General features: G+C 38.9%; 1 protein-coding gene across 1 annotated transcript in view; it reads left to right on the top strand.

Annotated features, from left to right (window-relative positions):
• Nucleotides 1-517: 517 nt before the first annotated feature.
• CAPN7 (calpain 7) overlaps nt 518-15,432 on the top strand; it is a 33,280-nt gene continuing 18,365 nt past the window's right edge. Inside the window, exons 1-7 of the mRNA XM_084903303.1 lie at nt 518-895; nt 3,425-3,533; nt 6,017-6,174; nt 7,069-7,136; nt 10,225-10,425; nt 12,142-12,228; nt 14,290-14,416. Of these exons, the coding sequence (XP_084759429.1) occupies nt 794-895; nt 3,425-3,533; nt 6,017-6,174; nt 7,069-7,136; nt 10,225-10,425; nt 12,142-12,228; nt 14,290-14,416 (852 nt within the window). The 5' untranslated portion in view covers nt 518-793. The remainder of the gene's footprint in view (nt 896-3,424; nt 3,534-6,016; nt 6,175-7,068; nt 7,137-10,224; nt 10,426-12,141; nt 12,229-14,289; nt 14,417-15,432) is intronic.

Consider the following 15,432-nt stretch of genomic DNA (forward strand, 5'->3'; position numbering starts at 1 on the left):
CAACAGCATTAAAATAAGGATACCTACAAGTGAAAATATATTGTTTGTTGACAATTCCATCAGTACTTAGGGTATATACTAGAGGTGCTGTGAAGTGGGTCATGATTCAGTTTGTGGAAAATAAACGTTATTAATGGGTACCTTAAAAGAATCCTATATATCCTACGAATGTCTTTAAGTCCCTTATTTTTAAAATTTCAGTCCAGATGATGCTCGGAAATGCTTTTTGTTGGCTCTTTGAACCTTGCCCTTGGCTGGTAGAAAAAAAAAAAAAAAGAAACTTGTAAGGCGCATGCGCCCCTGTCCCGGAGAGTACCCAGCAACAGCGTTAGCGGCCCGGCCACCTCCACGTAGACCGCAAAAGCGTACTGGCCCCGATTTGGTACCGACCGCCCAATCCCGGGAGCCGTGGCGGTCACGTGCGCGCCAGCACGCCGGCACGGCCCCGCCCACCTCCTTGAACTCCCGCGAGGAGTCCGGCCTGCGCTGCCCCAGCCCCAGAGAAACTCCCGAGGGCCAGGCTGCGCTTGCTCAGTGCGGCCGGGGGGCGGGGCGGGAGATGCGGAGGCCGCGGAGCGGGGCGGCCCCACGGGCTGGGAGCCGGAGCTACGCCGTAGGGGCGCGGCGTCACGGCGGCCCGAGCCGGGAAGCCCCATTCTCTTTACGCGGCTCCCAAGAAGAAACTTCCTCGGAGCCCCGAAGGCCTGGCGCCGGCTCCCTGGTGCGCCACGATCGGTGAAGCGCCTCTGCGTTAGGGCCTCGCTGCCCCCGCCAGGTGCGGGGCCTCGGCGCCATGGACTCGTCGGCGCTGGAGCGGGACGCCGTGCAGTTCGCGCGGCTGGCGGTGCAGCGCGATCACGAAGGGCGCTACTCGGAGGCGGTGTTTTACTACAAGGTGAGCTGGGCATCGCGGAGTCCGTCCGAGAGGCCAAAGGGGCGGGTCCAGGTGCCGAGGCGGCCGGGCCATCTGGCCTCTGCTCTGGACCCTCTTTCTCTTCCTGCTACCTTCTGGGGCACCAGGCGCCCCCGTGCCCACCCGGGCTCCTGCCCCCGGGGCCTCTGCCACGAGGGGGGAGTTTGCTCAGAGCTTGGGAGTGACCCCTTCTCCGGTTGCAGTCCGGACTGGCCATGCCCACCTGGAGCTGCTCTGGCCGCAGTAGTTAGTTAGGTGTGGGTAGTTAGGTGTGAGTAGTTAGTAGCCAGCTGATTCTGTCACTTGGGTCTCATTTGCGGCTCCTGGGAAGTGGTCTCTTAGGTCTCTTAATACACCCTAAAAGAATGCATGCTCGTTGGAGAAAAGAAAATACATGTTTAAGGAAGAAAACGTCTTTTATCTCCTAGCATTCGATGGTATGTTTTTGTGCTTGTGTTTCGACTCGTGTGTGTAACCCACCCACCCCACCCCCCTTTTTTTTAGACAGACGGATCTTCCTGTTGATAGTATTTATAACCTGTTTTCATTTGAACTTTTTCAGATCATTAAATTTACTTGTGCAATATCTTAACAGATGCATAGCATTCCATTATGTTGGTTTTTTTTAAGCATCATTCTGGTTTTTTAGCATCATAAGTAATAGTTCGATTAATACCCTTGTCATTCATTCTTTACGTGTGTCTCTTTTTTTTATAAATTACTCGGGACAGAATTATTAAATCAGAGCCCACCCTCTGCTCTTCAATCTTGAGGATTTGCAAACACACCCCTCCAACTCAGCCAGCCCTCTTCCTCCTTGTGGAGACAGCGGTATCTTTATTATATTGTCACTTTTTTTTTTTTTTTTTTTTTTTTTTTTTAGAAATGTTGTCAGACAAGTAGTAGTAATTTTTTTTTTTCCATGAACGGATATGCTGTCAGTAGTGTGTGGTTTTCTTTTCTCAGATTAATATTTTATTGCCTTCATTTCATAATTCGTATTTAGAGATGTGTTTTGTTCAGAATCATTTCGTTTGGACTTTTTTTTTTTTTGACAGTTGGACAATGTCATGAAGGTGTTATTTCTTTAAAAGTAGAAATTCTGTGTCTTAGTTTTGTGAAACTGATAAATATTCATAGATTAAAATACTGCCATATAAAATAGTTTTTTTCTAAAGTGGAAGGATATACTTTGCAGTGCCTCTTGTTTTGCTGTAGGATTTATGTGCATGTCATTGGGAAGAATTTTTTATCTTTGAGAAAGTCAGAGTGGTTGTGCGCCTAGGAACTATTTACATAAACTTTATCAGATTTTTAGTGCTTAACTTTCTTCATACTGTTCTGTATGGGATTCCTTAATGTTAATCACTTTCAAATAGAAATGAAATGAGTAAAATAAAATTGATAGCAATTTTTAAAATTTGCTTTATTTGTTAAGCAAAACGATTTGAAAATTGGTATTTAAATGCAAGATAATTAAAGGGATAAAATATATTTTACACATGTATATTCCATTAATTTATTGAAGTTAAGTGTACCTAAATTGTATTTAGATAATGTTGGTGCACGTGGAGTTATTTTTTTCTCCCCTGAAATAATTGAGTTACAGAATCTGAGGAAATCATAGCTTTTGTACCCCCACAGCTTTTAGACTGAATTTCCATTTGGATCAAAATCAATAATTTTCTTCTGTTAGGTTTAATAAAACAACTCCTGCTCCAATAACTGGATTCCAAAAGTGATAGTCACTGGATGGCTTCTTTGGATCCAGACAATTAGCCATGCGCTTTCATAAAGTGTACCTGTTTAGGTTACTGCAGAGAAGGTGTGTTTGGAGAAATCTCTCTCTGGTCCTTCTAAGTGGGAGCATTGGTAACCATCCTGAAGTGGTGATGGGAAGAATGGCAGCTCTCCCTCATTAGCCACAGCATAATTGGCTGTGGAAGTTAGGGAATGAAGAGCTGGAAGGTGAATCCAGAGTTTCTTAATTCAAATAAGTTGATTTCATACCGCTGAAGCCTGCTTTAAACTGGGACACCATTTGGCAGTATTTTCTGTGGAGAAAGATTTTCTTCCCACTGTGAGATATTTAAGCTTTATGATTTCTTGTAATCTTTTCTTGACATTTAGTTTTACCTTATTTCATTGGTTATTGTTATCTGTTCTAATGCCTTTAAAGGTCAGTTCACCAGTTTAAGGTATATAATTTTAAGTCTGACCTATTGCAAAAAGAAAACATATAAACCACAGCAATTCTAAGAAAATGTTTATAATCAATCCCTCCTATTTGAGTTGATAAATTGTCAACAGTGTGAGAAAATTAAGAGCATTAGGAACTGAAGAAAGGGTATTGGAGTATTATATAATTCACTTGCTTTATAAATAAAATTATTATGATCTTAAGGACAATCTATATTTGTCATTCATAGAAACCAATAGTGAGTTAAAAAGTGGTAAAGAAAATTCAAATTGTAATTTATATATTATATTACTTTGCATTCTTATTTTTAGGAAGCTGCACAAGCCTTAATTTATGCCGAGATGGCAGGATCAAGCCTAGAACACATTCAAGAAAAAATAAGTGAATATCTGGAAAGAGTTCAGGCTTTACATTCTGCAGGTTAGTAAAGACTACTAAACTTGTCGATGTATTTTTTTTTTCTTCCATCACATCTTACTTTTCCCTCTATTTTTCTCTTTCATTTTTTATCTTTGGATCTTGATCCTAACTCTCCTGTTAATTCCTCTTTTGGTAATCATATCTTTAAAAGTCATAATATGTAAATGAATTATAGATCTGGGAAGGAGAACCTTAGAGATAATGCAGTTCAATCTCCCCAATTTCCCAGAGGTTTAGAGATGACAAATGATTTACATTCTGACTGTATCATTAGCAAAATCAGGATTAGGACCCTGTTAAAGTATGCTTTTTAAATATCTGTCACATGCCCTCTCCTTGTATTAAGTTTCAATGACTATTCCTCTTAAGTGTTTAAAAATATTTTTTTTTATTGATTTCAGAGAGGAAGGGAGAGGGAGGGATAGAAACATCAATGATTAGATAGAATCATTGATTGGCTGCCTCTTGTACTCCCCCTACTGGGGATCGAGCCCACAACCCAAGCATGTGCTGTTGACTAGGAATCGAACCCAGGACCTTCAGTCCACAGTCCAATGCTCTTTCCACTGAGCCAAACCAGAGCTCCTCTTCAATGTTTAAAGACTTCAGCATGGGTTCACAGTCCCTTCTGTATTAGTATCCTCAACCTCAAGACCTTAGCTAAATCTTTTAAACCATGTCTTAGAAAAGCAACATGTAGGCAGAGACCTGAAATAGACTGTATTTATGTTCATAAACAACGTGGAAAATTCTTTGAAGCAAGTACACACAGCCTTAATGATCACAGTTTTGTTAGAGATCAGGGTTTCTGTCAAAATCTGTTCACAAGGGTAGAAAAGAAAATAATCACCTGTTGACATTTTGTTTTAGAAATGCATTCATCTCACTAAGGACTCTAACCCTTTTTCCTGTGGCCCTATAATAAAGCCACAAGCAGCAATTTATTTTTTATCTCATAGCACACAAACTATTACTAAAATTTAGTGGCACACCAAAAAATATATTATTTTTGCCAATCTGACCAAAGAAATAAGTGTAATTTTATTTCACACCGGATAGCTATTGTGTTGACTCATTATTTTTTAATTTGACAACCTAACGAAAAAGAAGTATCTAAATAGTTAGGTATTACATGTTTTAAAAATTCTTGCAGTACATCAGTTGAACAGGTTAATATCACTAGTTTAGAGGAATCTTTACCTATTCAATCTTTCCTGATAAATTTCATGCTACATTCCACTAATTTCAGAATAGATAGGAGCAGAAGTTATAAGCACATAGTTGGGATAAAGTAGATTTGATGATTGGATTGTTATTATGACAGTCCCTTTAAAGACAAATTGATTTAGCCTCGTCAGTGTGGCTGGTAGAACATGAGCCCACACATTGAAGGGTCTCAGTTCAATTCCTGATCAAGGGCACATACCTCAGTTGCAGGTTTGATGGCCCGGCCCTGGTTGCGGTGATTTCGAGAGGGAACTAATCAATGTCTCTCTCTCTCTTACCCCCTCCCTACTTTACACTCTTCCTTCCATTCTCTTTAAAAAATCAGTAGAAAGCCCGGCCAGTATGGCACAGTGGTTGAGCATCAATCTAAGAACCAGGAGATCATGGTTCCATTCCAGGTCAGGGCAGACGCTCTGGTTGCAGTCTCATCCCCAGTAAGGGGCCTGCAGGAGGCATCAATTCTCTCTTATTATTGATGTTTTTGTCTCCCTCTCCCTCTTTTTTTCCTCTCTGAAATCAATAAATATATACATATATATGAAATCTGTAGAGCATTAAATGGTTTCCTTAATTATTTTAAACAGGAGAATCATTTATCAAATAATAATCTTGTTCTGAAATCCAATTTTTAAAACATAAAATCTGCTGGCAGTGAAGAGACCTTTGAGAGATGAGTTGTCTTTTGGGTGGGAAGAGGTAACAGCCTGGAAAGAAGTTTAGTTTTTACACTAGGGGAGGTGGGAAGTATACTTCTGTCATCTAGTTCCGTGATGCATGCAATGCACAGGACAGTCTACAGCAAATAGTTACCCATCAAGAATGTCGGTAGTGCCAAAACTGAGAAACCCTGAACTAGATATTTTAACATTTTGGAGGTTTGGTATCTTCATTTTATGAATGGGATGTACATTATTCAGAGAGGTGTTACTGAGAGTTAAAGTAAAAAAGATCACCAACCATAGCCAGTTTGGCTCAGTGAATAGAGCATCAGCCATGGACTGAAGGGTCCTGGGTTCAATTCTGGTCAAAAGCACATACCTCAGTTGCAGGCTTAATGCCCTGCCCTGGTCAGGCTCATGTGGGAGGCAACTAGTCAATATATCTCATAAAGATGTTTTTCTCTGTCTCTCCCTTTTCATGAAGGATTATAGAGTTTTGGTAAAGAATGTCTTAAATGTAAATATTAAAATGGTATATCGTTTCCCAGATAGATATATAGGTAATACTTCTCCTATGTGGTTTTTTTCCTTTCCTAGTCCAGTCAAAGAGTGCTGATCCTTTGAAATCAAAACATCAGTTGGACTTGGAGCGTGCCCATTTCCTTGTTACACAAGCTTTTGACGAAGATGAAAAGGGGAATGTTGAAGATGCTATAGAATTGTATACAGAAGCCGTAGATCTCTGTCTAAAAACTGTATGTATAGCTACAACTTAAATTTGGCCGAATTATGCTAAGAAATTTCTCCCTTTACTAGTGAATTTTATTTTACAATCCCTTAAAAAAAAAATGTCATGAATGTAACTAAATTACTCATGAAAAGATGGAGAGTAAAAAATGAATAATGGATTTTAACATCTTGTTTAAAGTTTTGACAGCATTAAGATTGAGTCATTAAGGATTTTTTTTTTTCTAAATTACAGGTAGTTTTTTAACCTCTCTACATATAACTAAATTATTACAGGAAGAATTCACCATCACAAATTTAGAATAAACTCCCCTCTCCCTTTTTTTTTCCAATATCATACACTAAAAATGAAGGTAGTGGTTTGGAAGTGCTTTATTAATTTGCAATGTGAAATCCATAGGATGAGTTGCTTTCACTTCTCTCTGAGGAGCCCTGGGTGGGATGTGAGCTTTAAAGGGCATCTAGTGCATAAGAGCACTGATTTGACAGGAAGATGAGGGGACGTGGTAGAGAGTGGTCTCAGTGTTATTCAGAGCACTGGCTTTTTGTCTAGGGTGTTTTGCTCAGGAGAACCATCTAGCCTGATCACTGTGTGGTCCTGGAGACTGGAGGTAAGCGCGGGTCTCTTTAGGTTCCTGCCTTCCATGGTACCAGGTCGCACAGTTGTGTTCCAGTTACCACCTGTCCACATTAAGTGGCCTTAAAGCTTACCTCACTGACAAGTTTTCAACACTATTTGAAATAATACCTTTAAGAATGAAAATAAAATGTATTGTTTTAGTTCTCTCATAATTTCAAGAAGTGTAATGTACATGGTCAATTTTTTTTGCTTAGAAATATCATGGATCAAGAAAATTAAAAAATAATTATCCTTCAGAATGTCTATCTCTCTTTCTCTTAAGTCCTATGAAACTGCTGATAAAACTCTGCAAAATAAACTGAAACAGTTGGCTCGACAGGCACTAGATAGGTGAGTTTTGGTCACTTATGTTCTTATCCATGGGTGGCAGTGTATTGTGTCACTTTTATCTAAATGTGTTAGAGCTGATAATAACAAATCTCGGTCTTTTACCTGAGATGTAGAGGAAGTCTACTTTTTTTCCTTTGAGTGCATTTACTTCCCTAGTTTCCTGCTTTAATTTTTAAAAATAACATTAATCAAGAGATGTTTTCTTTAGCTTTTTCTATGTATGAAACAAAAATGATCATGGTATTTGAAATAGAAGACTTCCCTTCTGTTGTGTAATATCAGACTTCCAAAGAGAACTTCCAGAGAGCCTTCCAGAGCTAATAATAAAAATGAAGAAATTGAGAATGAGCCAGCTTACAGCCATACACATACCCTAAATTATATAATGCAGTAATTCCTTCAACTCTGCTCAAATGTCAACTTTTCAATAAGGCCTGCCCTAACCAATATAAAAATGAATCTCCTTCAATACTTTTATTCTGCATACTCTATTCTAATATTCTTTTCCTTAACACTTTCTGAGGCATGAAATGTGCCAGTTTGTCATGTTAATGTCTGTGTCCCTTCCATCACTTCAATGCAAGCTCTGTGAGTACAGAGAATTTTGTCTGTCTTTGTTTAGTGCTCTGAGTATATAGCAGAGTGTTGGACTTGTAGTATGTGCTCAGTAGGCATTTGTTGAAAGAATAAATGGATTTGCACAATAGAATTCTACCTCTTGAAGAGTACTATAGACAAAGGAAAGGGTGGAAATTGCTTTTATAGTTATATTTCATAAAATTACCTCCTTTTGAGGCTCTGACTAGCTAGCTGTACCACTCCAGTCCCTTTTTTTTTTTTTTAATATATTTTATTGATTTTGTACAGAGAGGAAGGGAGAGAGACAGAGAGTTAGAAACATCGATGAGAGAGAGTCATCGATCAGCTGCCTCTTGCACACCCCCCACTGGGGATATGCCCGCAACCAAGGTACATGCCCTTGACCAGAATCGAACCCGGGACCCTTCAGTCCCCAAGCCGACGCTCTATCCATTGAGCCAAACCGGTCTCGGCTCCAGTCCTTTTTTTTAATCAAAGTATAATAGTCATCCCTCCATTTTTTTTTATCATCATCTAGCCTTTAGTTTTGTTTTTCAAATTTTTGAAGATATGGACACTTAACACATAATTATCTTCTCCATTTTGACTTCTTTCACCAGTCTGAATCATCGATGACTTTTATTGAGGCCCCAGTGCATGAAATCCGTGCATGGGCTGGAGGTGTCCCTCAGCCCAGCCCACACCCTCTCCAATATGGCACCCTTCGAGGGATGTCCAACTGCCTGGGCAGTCAAACATCCTTCTCACAATCCAGAACTGCTGGCTCCCACCTACTTGCCTGCCTGCCTTCCTGATTGCCCCTAACCCCTTCTGCTTGCCAGCCTGGTCACCCCCTAACCACTCCCCTACCAGCCTGATTAATGTCTAACTGCTCCCCTTCCAGCCTGTTTGCCCCCAACTTCCCTCCTCTGCTGGCCTGGTCACCCCTAACTGCTCTCCCCTGCAGGCTTGATTGCCCCCAACTGCCCTCCCTTGCAAGCCTGGTCCCTCCCAACTGCCCTCCCCTGCTGGCCTGATCACCCACAACTGCCCTCCCTTGCTGGCCTGGTCCCTCCCAACTACCCTCCCCTGCTGGCCATCTTGTGTCCACCTGGAGGCAGGATCTCTGACCACATGGGGGCAGCCATCTTGTGTGTTGGAGTGATGGTCAATCTGCATATTACTCTTATTAGATAGGATAGAGGTCTGGTGCATGGCTGGGGACCAGCTGGTTTGCCCTCAATGGTGTCCCAGATCAGGATGGGAGTTTCCTTGGGGCATGGGGCAGCCTGGGCTAAGGGCCTGTGGTGGTTTGCAGGCTGTTCACCTGCGCCTGCGCGCCTCACCCCCCCCTTGGCAACCCAAGTGGAGGGCCTGGTATCTGGGATTTATCTTCTACAATTGAAACGTTGTAGCCTGGGGCAGAGCCAAGCCTTCTGTTCGCTCCATGGCAACAGCCATTTCTGTTGGGATTTATTTATCTTCTATAATTGAAACTTTGTAGCCTTAAGTGGCTGCCTGGGCTGGCCATGGTGTGTGGAAGGCTTGGCTTCCTCCATCACCGGGGAAACCCAAGTCTCCTTCCTGCTCTCTCTGTGGCTGTAGCCATCTTGGTTGGATTAATTTGCATGCTTGCTCCTGATTGGCTTGTGGGTGTAGTGGAGTAATGGTTTATTTGCATATTATTATTTTATTAGATAGGATGTGGTTAACCCATCCAGTATTCTCTAAGTGTTTCCTAACTAAGTGCACTGGGGGAGGTCAGTCATGGGCTCCTTTGAGGAACTGTTCAAAATTATGGATTGGATCCATTCTCTAAGAAAAATGTACATAAATTTTTTGGCATGAATTTCATAGTTTTCATAAGACTCCTGAAACTATATATGGACCTCAGATTAAGAACTTATGGTTTTTTAGCTTGTTAGTTCTTTGACAAAGTCAGATTTCCTTGAATATCACGTGAGGCCTGAAATCCAATCCCTGCCAGTAGTTTCATCTCCCACTGCTTCTCATTTGCACTATTTACAGGGGTTGCATCTTTTGAAATTACCTTAACTAACTATGCTGTTTCATACTCCCACACATTATGCTATTCTCTTTACTCCAAATACTTCCTCACTCCCCAGGTGGACTCTGCAGTCAAACATCAATTCAGAAAAAAACATTCCCTGATTCATCCTCTCTTCCCAGTTCATTAAGTTACTACTGTTATGCATTTACTCAAAAGTAATATTTCATGTTAACATCTGTCACTTTTGATGTAGTTATCTTTCTTTCCCCACAAAACTATGAAAACCTCAAGAGCAGGGATTGTATTTTATACATTCTTGTATCCCCTTGTATAGTATCTGATATAAATGCTCACTTAATGTTAATAGAATATTGTTTGCAAAAATACCTTTGGGAGTAGCTTAATAGGAATGCTTGACTGGTTCTTGAAGTAAAGTTTATTTTCTGGAAAGCTTAAATGTGAAAAAAGCTAAATAGTGTTTCTGTACCTCTATTATAGAGCAGAAGCATTGAGTGAGCCTTTAACAAAGCCATTATGCAAAATCAAGTCAACCAACATTAAACCAAAGCCACCTCCAACAAGAGCACATTTTCCACTAGGAGCTAATCCCTTTCTTGAAAGACCTCAGCAATTTATAAGTCCACAGGCATGCGATGCACAAGGACAGAGATATACGGCAGAAGAAATAGAAGTTCTCAGGTAAATTAGTTTTTGATTCATTGTAAAGAACAATTTTGTTAACATAATCAACATAGTTTCATTCTCATTAGGTTTGTTGAGTCATATTCACATCTTATAGTGTATAATGTTATTAATTAGATATTACATTGTCGTGTAGTCACAACTTTAAATACTTATAATTTTTCTAAAATATTCTAATATTAGCATTTCTACCAGGTATGTTTTCCTGAAAATCCTAGTATTCTTCAAAATTGAACACTAGTGGTTAGGGAGCAAAATACATCTGTGGCAGGTCAATCAATCATCTGTGCAACTTTGTAACCAGATCCCTAATGGGAAAATAAGTTGTTAACCTTGAAATAGCAGTCTAGGCCAGGAGTCAGCAAAGGGAAGCCTTGAGCTATAAATGGTTTTTGCATTTCTTTAAAGGGTTCTAAAAAAAAAACAAAAATACAGAACAACATATGACAGACCTCATTGCAAAGCCAAAACTATATTCTATTTGGCCCTTTAAAGAAAATGTTTATCAACCCCTGGAGTAGGAAGCCATCTCAGTGTGTGGAAGAACTCATGGGTGTTAAAAATGCAAAACAACAGTGATGTGGAACTCCTCGGTTGCATTCTGAGCCTGCCCAGATGGGATAAATCTCTGAGCCAGTGTGGCAGTTCTTCAGTTGGGCTCTGGAAGAAATCTAACCTACTTAGAGTAGTGCGAATCGTGTAGTTGCTCATTTTTAATTTCCTAAAATTGAGCCTAAAGGGTTCCTTAGGTAGCAGCCACCTGAGGGTTTTTTTTCTTCCTTTTCTTGCTATGGATTTTAATTCTCCTATTAGTCTGGCTCTCTTTGCCTGGCCAATTGCATGTGAAATGAAACAGCACAGAGCATAATGAATAAGGGTGGTTTTGGAATTGAGAGATGGTAGATTAGTAACAGTCCGACCCTTGGGCTACTCAGCATCCAAAGGTTCTCTTCTGTACACATTTGACGTTCCATAGTACAACAAAACAACTGTATTTCTAACAAATGCAACTATCCTTTATGCAAGTGAAAAGTTCTCATCCTCTCAGAAAAAGTACTATATACACAGTCATAGTATCCAGCGCTTACTGTATTAACTGTTCCTCAAATTCAGTTACAGTCTCCCCGAATATTGGGGACTAAGTGGTGAAGTTACCCTGCAATTACTTCTAAATAAAATGTGGAAAAGAAACAGAAGGAAATAGTAAATATACTAGTATACAAATAAATACACACAAAACAAGAAAATATGCAAAGCTACTACAAAACACATTTAACTTTTCAAGAGGCCATAGCTCTTATCTATGACATTTATCCACTCCATATTCTCATACCCAGAAAATATGAAGAACATAGCTTCATAATTATAAATGTCATGTTTTTTAAATCTCAAAATAACTAAGCAGTTGTTTTTTCCCTTTGGACTTGTATGGAATTCACTTTATCCCTGGTGTCACACTTTCAATACTTCTGGTTGGGCTTGTATTGAGACTGTTCTTTTGTTGTAACTCTACTGAATTGAATTAAATCAGTTATTTTCTGATATTCAACAATTTTGTAAAAAATTTGTCTAAATAAAGATACTGGTTTTGTCCAACATGAGATTGTTGGTTTAATTTTATTATAGTACCATACCTTGTCATTTTAAAGAGTTGAAGTAAATTTGGTAATTTGAACATTTGCTTTAGATTTTTTTTTGTCTTTTATTTTTTAGGACAACATCAAAAATAAATGGTGTAGAATATGTTCCTTTCATGGCTATTGACCTGAGAGAACGTTTTGCCTATCCAATGCCTTTCTGGTAAGTAAGCACTATTGCAATTTTGACTTCCAATATTTTACTTTTCAGTACTTGTTTCATATTCTGAAGTCTAATTACATTTATAGTTTTGAATTTAAATTTGTAGTTTAAAAATTTGATTGGAAGGGAAGTGTGGTTATGGGGAGGACTTAAGGCAGTGCAGCAGTACCTCTGTTACTCTTTTGTCTCCTTTTGCATAACATACTCAGTGCCAAGCACAGTTCCTGGCACAAAGTACTTACTCGGGAAATATTTGTTCAATTGTTGTTTGATCACAACAAAAATGCACGGCTAAAAGAAATGAATGGAAAAGTGAAATAGAATGATAATATTGTTTACTAAGAAGATACAATTTAAAAAAGAGTTAATTATGGAAGTATTAGCATAGCCTTCTAGGACAGTGGCAGCTTATGTCAAGAGCCTTAAAAATAATTGTTTGGTTCAAGACTCCCAGCTTCTGGTCATCCTAAGGAAATAATTTCATTAAAGATGTTTATACTAGAGGCCAGGTGCACAAAATTTGGGCATGGGGTGGGGAGGTTGTCCCTCAGCCCAGCCTGCACTCTCTCCTATATGGGACCCCTTGAGAGATGTCTGACTGCCCGTTTAGACCCAATCCTACTGCTCACAATCTAGGACTGCTGGCTCCCAACTGCTTGCCTGCCTGCCTTCGTGATTGCCCCTAACCCCTTCTGCCTGTCAGTCTGATCACCCCTTAACCACTCCCCTGCCAGCTTGATTGATGCTTAACTGCTCCCCTGTCAGCCTGTTTGCCCCTAACTGCCCTCCCCTGCAGGCCTGGTCACCCCTTACTGCCCTCCCTTGCAAGCCTGGTCACCCCTCACTGCCCTCCTATGCAGGCTTCATCGCCCCCAACTGCCCTCCCTTGCAGGCCTGGTCCCTCCCAACTGCCCTCCCCTGCTGGCCATCTTGTGGCAGCCATCTTGTGTCCACATAAGGGCAGCCATCTTGTGTGTTGGAGTGGTGGTCAATTTGCATATTACTAGGATAAGAGCATTCATCAAAGCATCTCATAGCAAAAAGTTACTGAAACAGCCAAAACCAGTTTGGCTCAGTGGATAGAGCGTCTGCCTGCAGACTGATGGGTCCCAGTTCGATTCTGGTCAAGGGCATGTACCTTGCTTGCAGGCACATCCCCAATAGGGGGTGTGCAAGAGGCAGCTGATCAATGATTCTCTCTCATCAATGTTTCTAACTCTCTATCCCTCTCTCTTCCTCTCTCAATATATATATGTATATATATATATATATATATATATATATATATATATATATTTTTTTTTTTTTTTTTTTTTTTTTTTTTTTAAGTTACTGAAACAAATATTTAACAATATAGGAGTGATTAAATAATGGTACATTCATTTTATATTAAGTATATTAAGTATTAGTGTTCCCATAAAAAAATAAGTCCTTGAAAAATATAGAAAAAATGCAATCTAAGAAAAAGAAAAGTATATAAACAGCATTCAATTTTTTTCATATGTATATAGATATATAGAAAATTATGTAAAGATTAGACATCAAAATGTTTAGTTTTTATTTATAGGTAAAATTGTTTTGGGGATTCAATGAGTAATGTATGTAGAGTACTTTAGCATAATGCCTGGTATATGGTTATTATTCAGTAATTAGATACTCTCATTGTTAGCCTTACAGAAAAGGGTTTGTCAAGAGCCAAAAGATCTGTAACTTCATAGGTAATTTTGAATGAATCAGATTATATTGTTAGTGGCTTTATTTTATCAAAACTTAATTTCTTGAATAACCATATCTTTAAAGTAAGCATAAATGCATTTAAGTTGCTCTTCGTTTGCAGTTATCTGTGTTTTGTTGTTTTGTTTTAATAGGGGCACATGATCAGATTTATTGGGTTCATGATTAGTGTATAGAGCCAGATTTAACCAGAGAATTATTTTTGGATGACCTAAATATAGCTAGGATCACTAGACAAAAAAAATTAGGAAATTTTAATTTTAATTTTGGTTTTGAATCTTGTTTAAGATTAATTTTATTGTTTTTTAATTTTTATTATTACCTCAGTGATAGATTGGGCAAACTACCATTATCACCTAAACAAAAAGCTATGTTTTCCAAATGGGTACGCCCAGAAGACCTCAGCAACAATCCTACAATGATTTATACTGTGTCCAGTTTCAGCATAAAACAGGTATGTGTATATATATATTGTATATTTCTAAATAAATGCTAGCAATTTAAAGTCAAATCTATATCCAAATCTATAATTTGGATATAGATTTGACTTTTTTTAAGTTTTTATTATCTATTCAGATGCATGAGTATATTTGGAAAAATTATTCTGCACTCTTTTAGACATACTGAAATAATAAAAGTATAAATAACTATTTTGAGCAGACACAGGGTTTTATATAGACCCTATTTGTGGACACATGCTTGCAGATGAGAAAGTTGAGAATATGAAATTCACCATTGATAAGAAAATAAAAAAGATAGAAATGGGGCTTATTTAAAACACTTCAGTGTTGAAACAACAATATGACTTAATTGCAAACTTTAAGTTTTGCAATGAAATCATAGGTGTCTTCCACATTAGTATAAAATAGTGATTCTGAAATACTATGATTCAATCTTTTATATATACTAGAGGCCTGGTGCATGAAATTAATGCATAGGTAGGGTCCCTAGACCTGGCTGCCAATCAGGGCCTTCCGGCTGCCTTCCCTCGTTCTGCACTGCTCTCTGGTGGTCAGCACACGTCATAGCAAATAGTCCAAATTCCTAAGGGAACAATTTGCATATTAGCCTTTTATTATAGAGAATTCATCTTTCTAGGTCATAAACCAACTTTTTAAATGCCTTTAATTTTTTTGTCATTGAAAGTGTCATTAAACACACACACACACACACACACACAAAAAAAAACAAACAAACAAACAAAAAAACCACACACTCAAAAAAACAACAGACATAGACAACAGTATGGTGATTACCAGAGGGAAAGGGGAGTGGGGAAAGTTGGAGAGAGTAAAGGGGGTATAAATGGTGATGGAGGAAGATTTGGGTTGGGGTATTGAACACACAATACAGTATACAGATAATGTATTACAGAATTGTACCCCTGAAATTTACATAATTTTATTAATCGGTGTCACCCCCATACAATTTAAAAATAAAGTAACATTGTAGAAGGAAAAACAATAGGTA

This window comes from Pipistrellus hanaki (assembly GCF_964339955.1).
Source record: "Pipistrellus hanaki genome assembly, chromosome: 13".
Classification (NCBI taxonomy): Eukaryota; Metazoa; Chordata; class Mammalia; order Chiroptera; family Vespertilionidae; genus Pipistrellus; species Pipistrellus hanaki.